The sequence below is a fragment of the Mauremys mutica genome, chromosome 9 (genome assembly GCF_020497125.1).
Source record: "Mauremys mutica isolate MM-2020 ecotype Southern chromosome 9, ASM2049712v1, whole genome shotgun sequence".
In the NCBI taxonomy this organism is placed as follows: Eukaryota; Metazoa; Chordata; order Testudines; family Geoemydidae; genus Mauremys; species Mauremys mutica.
In genome coordinates, this window is record NC_059080.1 from 28691931 (window position 1) to 28700157 (window position 8227).

Sequence of the window (8227 nt, forward strand, 5' to 3'; positions counted from 1 at the left end):
TTTTACTAAGGAAGGTTTCAGAGTAGCAGCTGTGTTAGTCTGTATCTGCAAAAAGAACAGGAGTACTTGTAGCACCTTCTGTTCTTTTTACTAAGGAAGTTCTCCAGTTATTCTACAGAAATCTTGAGTCTTGACCAACCTCTTACTGAAGTTGATGGGTGTCTTACTACTGACTTTAAGGGGATTTAGATTGGACTGTTGAAAGGGTAGAGACTGGGAATGTTATCAGTGGTGACGAAAGTGTTGACATCAAAATTAAGATTCTGGCAGAAATTCCATATCGTGCCTAAAGTACAGTACATCTCTGAGGAACATTATGAAATTCCAAGGGCCATTAAACTCAGATCCATTAAATCTGCTTTTGTACTTCTTCAGTGACACAAAGCACACTTAAGGCCATCTGATCTGGGTCTCTGAGTACTATCTCAACATGCAATCTCCTGCAATCCTCCAGTGGCACGAGGCCACCATGCTGTGTAAAGCCCTTTCACTCACCAACACAGTGCATGTGCCTATGAGAAAGGGAACATAGCTGGGGTTTCCTTATATCCTGGCAAACCCTGGCAGTCAGCCCCTTGGAGCTGTTGGAAGTCATTGTGAGACAGAGTTGTCTGAATGCCTAAGGTTTGACCAACATTTAATAGCCTTTGGGTCAGGGAGTCACAAAGGTGACTTAAAGCAATTTTTGCTCCCTTTAAACACACTGGACTTGTGCCAAGTGCCACTCAGCTGCTCCAGAGAATCTGAGCCCAAAGGCTTAACTATCCCATGACACAAGTGTCCCAGAAAGACTTGTGAGACTTGAGACTGTATGAGGTCAATTGACCAATGGTATATGAAGTATAATTTAATTTACAGACTAAATGCCAATTTACTGATGCGGGTAAATCAGAAAACTGGGCTACTACCATGAACCCAATCCTGAAAAGGGTCAGCAAGGATATCAGGGCTCTGCCTGCATGGATTGTGCCTCTAAAATGTCCGCCACAGCACACCACAATTCAAACTGTGCAAATGTTAGTGTAATATCTACAAGGGAGAACTTCCTAAAGTGGCATTTAATTGGCTTAAGTTTCAAAATACGGAAACTAGGCATTTGTAGGGAAGACATAAGGGGTATGTCTACGCTGTAATAAAACACCTGTGGCTGGCCCATGTCAGCTAACTTGGGCTTGCAGGGCTCAGGCTACAGGGTTATAAAATTGCAGAGTAGACCTTTGGGCTCGAGCTGGAGCCCGGACTCTGGGACCCCACAAGAGATGAATGCAAAAAAATGGATAACAATGGTGATAGCAATATTAACTCAGCTAGGGATAACGTGGGCAAGGTGCTGAGCACTCTGGCCCATATCTATTAAAACATTGAAGAAGGTGCTTAACTTTTAGCACATGCAAAGTCCCACTGGAGTCAGGGGAACTAAGCACTTGCTTAAAGTTTAGCCTGTGGTTAATTGCTGTGCTGGGGCCTTAGATTTTTGTGGACTGTTACTTTTATGTGAGGAGAGGTATTATAGCTCCTTTTTGACCCATCAGATCTTATTAAACTGCCTGCTTTTACTTCTTCATCTATCAGATTTTTCTCGTTAAACCTCAGCTGTGAAGAAGCTTTCATAGGTGTCCTAGATTTCGCTCTGCTTTTGTCTTTGATCTCCTTTTCCACCCAAATAAATTTACATACTGTAGCTTGGAGCCTGCAAAGATGTTGTCTTAACACATACCACTTAGTATCTAAATCTAATCTCAGCCATGTTATCCATTAGCGAATGGAAAATTGTTTTATATTTCGTATTATTTAAGTAACAGTGTAATATTTTTATGGTTGATTTTTAAAAGATTTTATTTCCTTAGCTTCTTATAAGCAGAACCAGTATTTTAATTATAATCAGCTCTATTTATTAATGTATAGGCATCTGATTCTGTAATCTTAATATAACTAATAGAATTAAGGAGCATTTTTTTAAAGAAAACTTATTTTCTACATGTTACAGTTTATGCCATACTTCCATATTTGGAAGGAAGATTAAAATTAATATTGTTTAACCTTTGTCTGATTTTGAGATGGCTGATATACTATTGCAATCTGGTGTTAATGAAAATGTTACACACTTCATTAAAAAAAATACTGACTGTATATTCACTGCATTCAGAAAATTTTTATAGTCATTCTTAATACAGGCCAGTGCTGGAATAAACAAATTGAACTGTCTATTTTTATTAAAATATGTACGCATACTGCATGCATTAAATGTGACAGTTGAGCACTGTACAGTGTGCATTACAGCCACTCTGTATGCAGTACTTGATGTAAGTGGTGTTGTTATACGAGAGATAAAATAGGTAGAGAACTATGTTACTTGACTGGAAATGCCCAATAAACTTCTGTCCCCAAACTTCTAGAGTATTATACAGTCTGAGGCATTTGTGGGGTCTCAATACAGCTGTTTTTACTTATTGTAAATGCATCTGGCAGACTGTTGCAAATAACTTACATTTCCATATTATCTTGATTCTCTCTTGCATTTTGTCACTAGCAACTACAAAACACGTCTTAACCAACAAATTCTGTTCACTGGTCAAAGTAACAGTGAGACCTGTTATAAATGCTAAATTAGGCTTAGTATCCAGTAAGGACTTCTGTTTTACCAAGAAACTGAAGCAATTGAGTCTAAGAAGCTAGGAAGAGAAAAAGATAGACAATAAGAGGAAAGCACTAGTATTAAGGGTCCTTTTGCACTTGACACTGACGCTGTATTAATTAAAAAGAAAATATCCTCGTAACACCATAAATTGCTGGGTCATAGGTGACATCTGTCTAGTTTACTAAAGTAGATATTAAGACTTGTACAAATAGAGAGCCTATTTTAGATAATGCTTAAATGTATGACACCCTTGTACTATGGCTTGCACTTTACTTGCATATAAACTGTGAAGTAGGCTGTAGTAATAATGTCTTTGTATATTCAGGGGTTGAAATACCAAATCACTAGAGTATTACACTGCTGGTGTTCAACCTGTACTGTTAATCAAATCTGAACAAGCTCACAAACTGTATTTTGAAAATCCTGCTAACCTAAGATCATTAGCAAATAATGCTATGGAGTCTCCATGGTCTTTCTTTTGTAAATATGAACATTCTTACTATTTCTGTAGCAATAGGAGGTTATAAACCAAACTTTCACTAGGACTGTTTTCAACAACAAAAAATTCTATAGCGCCTTGTATAAAAATCATGGAGACTCCATGATTTGTGGGCATTTTTGTTTACAGACAATATGTATATATGTATTAGAGGCAGAACTGTTATTTATCACAAAGCTATGTTGTGGTTATTTCTAAAAGAAAATGTATGTTTTCTGTCATAAAGAGAAAAACGGTATTTTAGTAGGAGCCATCCTGAAAAGAAGTTTGAAGATTCAAAGCTTCACATACCAGTATGTCCACATTACAGGTGTTTCAGCCCCACCTGCTGTATGTTTTCATAATTAGCTGTGGAATAAAACTGAGAGGTGATGACAAAATATCTATCTGAGTCAGGGAAGAATCCTGGATTGTATTCCAGTTTATACATGGTTGGATATTTTGAGACTGCAATATAATAATTACCATCATATTTATATCTGAAGGTCCCTTTTATGAGTAGACACCATTTAGATTCTGTAGTAAATAAAGTCCTTCAGCTCACTGATGCTACAGAGATAGAAAATGAATTACTTTTGGACTCATACAGGTAAAAATAAATTTCAACCCCTGGATAATACAGTATTTCTTCAGTTTCCCAACAGTATACTTAATTTTATACTTGTCCTATGTTGGGAGGTGATCCACTAATTTATATAGCCTATGAATGTTAGTTTATTTTTATTTTCTCTTTTCAGATTAGTTCTGTGTGAATTATTGTAATTGGCTGCATTTTTTCTATCACAGGTTATCTTTTTGTGTGTCTACAATGAGAATTTATGAATGGAAAATTTCACTGTGTGTTGCTCACTGGGCATATACCTCATGGTACATTGCACAGACATGTAAGTTGTAAGTTGCACTGCAACATTAAAAAAGGAACATATTGCTCTTTTTTCAAAGATATTAACTTATTTAAAAGATATAGTCTGTACATTATGAAAAGGACATCTATTCCTCCTAAATTCAAAAGTAGCTTTTGTTTTGGGGGAAATAAGTTGTAAACTTCAGTTGTAAATTTGGACTTCAATAAACTGAATTCTCTGCACTTAATTTTGTGCTTTACTCTTCTTTTGTCTTTGTGTCCTATAATATAATTTAAATAGATTACTCAGCCTAGGTCTCGGCCCCCAAGGATTTGTGCAGGCATAAGGATCCTGTGTGGATTCAAGTATAGCACTGAGCCTCATTTTGTTAGCTATTATCTGAAACTTTGTGTGGTTACTATTAGGCACCCTGAGGTGGCTGTTTAAACAAGCTTTTTGGCCAAAGCAATTCTCATTTAATCAGCTTTTCCATTCCTTTCAAGTGAGAGATACTACCCACTTACTTAAATTGTAAGCATCCGCATTTGCACCAGCACTCAAGAAGTTCAGAAAAAAAAGACATCACATGGTCTTATTGCATGCTCCAGAACAGAAAGGAAGAAATTTGTATATATGAAAAATAAACCTTAATGTTTACTTTGGTGTTATCTAAGGGCCTGATCCTGCAAACAATTAAGCACAAGAGTAGTTCACTAAATACAATAGAACTATTCTAGTGAGTAAAGTTACCCCTGATTGTCAGTTGTTCACAGGATCAAACCCTACAACTGTTAAAGGAGAAAGAGAGAAGAATTTTTTTAAGTATGAGTGATGGTGGGAAGAGATCATAAAAGCATTTTAGGTCTGCCACCTTAAAGGTCATTGGGGAATACTAAAGCATATTTTCAATTTTACACAAAATTGCATCTCACATTAATCAGTTTCCAGTTAACTTTGATATTGATTAGCAGGACACCAGATTCCTCTCGTAAACAAGGTGAGTTAGCACATTATTAATTATTTATTGTTATTTTCTATTTGTATTGCAGTAGCAGGTAGATACCCCAGTCAAGATTGGAGTTACATTTGGCTTTGCCCTGTTCAGAAAGACAGATTCCCTAGAGGCTCTGCATGGAACACTGGGTAGCCTCAGCATGCTGAATAAAGGTCTTTTTCCTGCAACTCCCTGCCTACCCCTGCTAATGAAACAGTTAACCTTGCTCCATAATAGAAAGTGCATAAGCACCCATGCCACATACTTTCACACTCCATATATCAAATAGTACTTTGCCATGCAAAAAGTCCCATTGCCCAGTGGTAGCACCAACTGATGTGGGTAACTGTATCAGAATCTGGACCTAGAAATGGTATTGTGCAGATGGGTCGGTTGTCAGCAGCAAAAGTTATACCTCTGGCTAGAAGAGCACGAGCCACCATTCCCAGAGCCATAAAAACCAGCTTGAAGCCACTAGTGGACTCATAATACTCCACGTAGTTCAGCCAGTAGAGGGAAACCGAGATCTTCATGGTGTGTGTGAGGCTTATGGAATCCTTAGATATATTCACTGTCAAGAGTTTATGCTTTGTTGAAACTGTCAATCAGCCCTCATTTGTCTCCTCTTTCAGTGTAATCATCACTTTCTCACCTGCAGAGGAGAGTGTGTCTGGGATAAATGGCAGAAAGGAATCACACTGCAGTGACTGAGTTCATCTTGTTAGGATTCACAGAAAACCCGAAGCTGCAGGTTATCTTCCTTGTGATGTTTCTGTTGATATACCTGCTGACCCTAGTGGGGAACCTCACCTTGGTCACCTTAATTGGGACTGACTCCCAGCTTCACACCCCTATGTACTTTTTCATCAGCAACCTGGCCCTCTTAAATGTCGGATACGCCACCATTATCACTTCCAGCACACTGATTACTTTAGTAACAGCGAGAAAAGTCATTTTGTTCACTGGGTGTGCTCTGCAATTCTTCTTCTTATGCGTCGCGTTGTCCTGTGAATGCTACCTCTTGGGTGTCATGGTGTACGATCACTTCATGGCCATCTGCAACCCATTGCTCTACACTGTCATCATGTCCAAGCAGTTTTGCGTGCTGCTGGTGCTAGGGTCGTACTTCATGAGCTGCATAAATGCAATTGTTCAAACTATATTTATATTTCGTTTGTCCTTCTGCAACTCAAATGTCATCAACCATTTCTTCTGTGATGTGCCCCCCGTCCTGAAGCTGTCTTGCTCTGACACTTGCATCACAGACGTTGTTCATTTCACCTGTACTGCTGTGGTGATAACATCTACTGTCCTAATCATCCTCATCTCTTACATATACATTGTGGTCGCTATTCTAAAGATCAGCTTCATAAAGGGCAGGCACAAAGCCTTCTCCACCTGCTCCTCCCACCTAACGGCCGTCACCATCCTCTATGGAGCAGGCTCTTTCATTTATTTAAGGCCCAGTTCAAAGTATCTCATGGACTATGATGAAATCATTTCTTTGCTTTATACCTTTGTGATCCCCATGTTGAACCCCCTGATCTACAGCCTGAGGAACAAGGAGGTTAAACAGGCCTTTCAGAGGATGCTAAACAGGAAGATTTATTCTCAGTGAATTTAAATGTTGGGAATGGGTAGGGGTGTGGAACGGTTTGTATAGTGGGGGTGTTGAGAGCCATTGAACCAAACTGTAAACCCTGTATATGATGGAAACTACTTCAAGCCAGGGGATGGAGAGGGGGGTGGCAGCACCCCCAGTTCCAGCACCTATGGAAATGTGTTTTTAACAGTAAACAGGAGCAAAAGGGGAGAGTGAGTTCTCTACATCATTATCTTGGTTTCTGTGGGTAACCAATCTTGTGCATCTTGCACCAAAAAGAACTAAGGGGCAGGTTTCCAAGGAGATCTGTATCAAACAGCTATGAGTTTGCCTCTTATCAAGTAGCCAGATTCTCACCTGGATCCCAATAGGATCAAGTAGCCAGATTCTCAGAGCTGCTCAGCATCCAGTTTGGAGCCATTTTATGCGAAGGCTGCATTGCCAGCCTCAAGTGAAGGGTAGGCTGGTCCAGTGGTTCAGGCACTGACTGAGGACATGGAAAACCTGGCTTCAATTTCTTGGTCCACAGTGGATGTCCTGTGTGACCTCAAGCAAGTCACTTAGCTGCTCTGTGCCTCAGTTCCCCACGTGTACAATGGAGATGGTGGCACTGCCCTGCTTCCGAGGGGTTTTGTGAGGGTAGATACTTTAAAGGAAAAAAAAAGACAGTGAAGTGCTGTAAGAGCTACTGATGTAAGAAATAGGCATCAGTATTATCATTTATTTGTTTTAGACGCATGGGTTGGGCCCTCTAATAATGAGAGTGTCTGAAAAATACTTTATATTTTATAATAACAATTGTGTGTGTGCATGTGTTTATTATTTGCAGTCTAGGTTTTGAATATTTGAGTCATTCAAATCACTGAATATTTGTATGAACTCCGGTCATGTTTACAAGCTTTCATTACCGGGTCTTACCTAGAGTAAAGGGCATGCCTCATTGAGCCACTTTTGGGCATTTAAGCACTGCCTTATACAATGATAGCCCACTCATTTTGTACAACCTTCTACTTACTCACCAACGGTCCTTTCTGTTTCATGGAGGTCCACATATAATTTACCTGGTTGCCTGGTCGTCTATACTAAAAGCTTGTCATTAGAAGTCAATGACTTCAACCAAGTTATGCCTGCTGAGAATTTGGTCCTGTATATACATCTGTGACAGACATGACAAACCCAGGCATGGTGTTCAGACCATTGCATCAACTTTATCAATGTTATCTTTATGTTGGTGAGCAAAAACTCAGGAAACATGACAAAATTATTGACTGTCATTTTAAGATGTGCCCAGAGAATATTCATAGACCTGTGTATCAATAAGTATTATGTGTATTTGTGTGTTCTGGTTTCATTGGGTGGGTTTCCTGTGGCCTCTGGGGGATGAATAATGCAAAACCTAGCCTTTGAAGCTTTGTCCTTTGGGGTAAGTGGCAGTGATTGGTTTTACCTGTTTCAGGAGGCCTCAAAAACAAAGAAAGCCTTTTGGGTATAAAGGCTGAATTTAAACTAACTGAGGGGCCCTTGTTTTGATCCAGCAAACTGGCATGAGCCATTAATTAAGGGGGCAAAACCTACCTGAAGGGATTTTAAGACTGTAACCTGCCAGGTCTCCATGTGGAAGGTGGTTGGCACTTGGGAAGCCAAATGT

General features: G+C 39.3%; 1 protein-coding gene across 1 annotated transcript; it reads left to right on the forward strand.

The window, feature by feature from the left end:
• The first annotated feature begins 5655 nt into the window (after window positions 1–5655).
• On the forward strand, window positions 5656–6594 carry LOC123377085 (olfactory receptor 1019-like). Its single transcript, XM_045029507.1, has one exon. The coding sequence runs from the start codon at window positions 5656–5658 to the stop codon at window positions 6592–6594; it is 939 nt and encodes a 312-aa protein (XP_044885442.1).
• The last annotated feature ends 1633 nt before the right edge of the window (window positions 6595–8227 follow it).

Excerpts from the sequence above, each read along its gene's own strand:
- LOC123377085 (XM_045029507.1), top strand. The coding sequence starts at position 5,656 with ATGGCAGAAAGGAATCACACTGCAGTGACTGAGTTCATCTTGTTAGGA.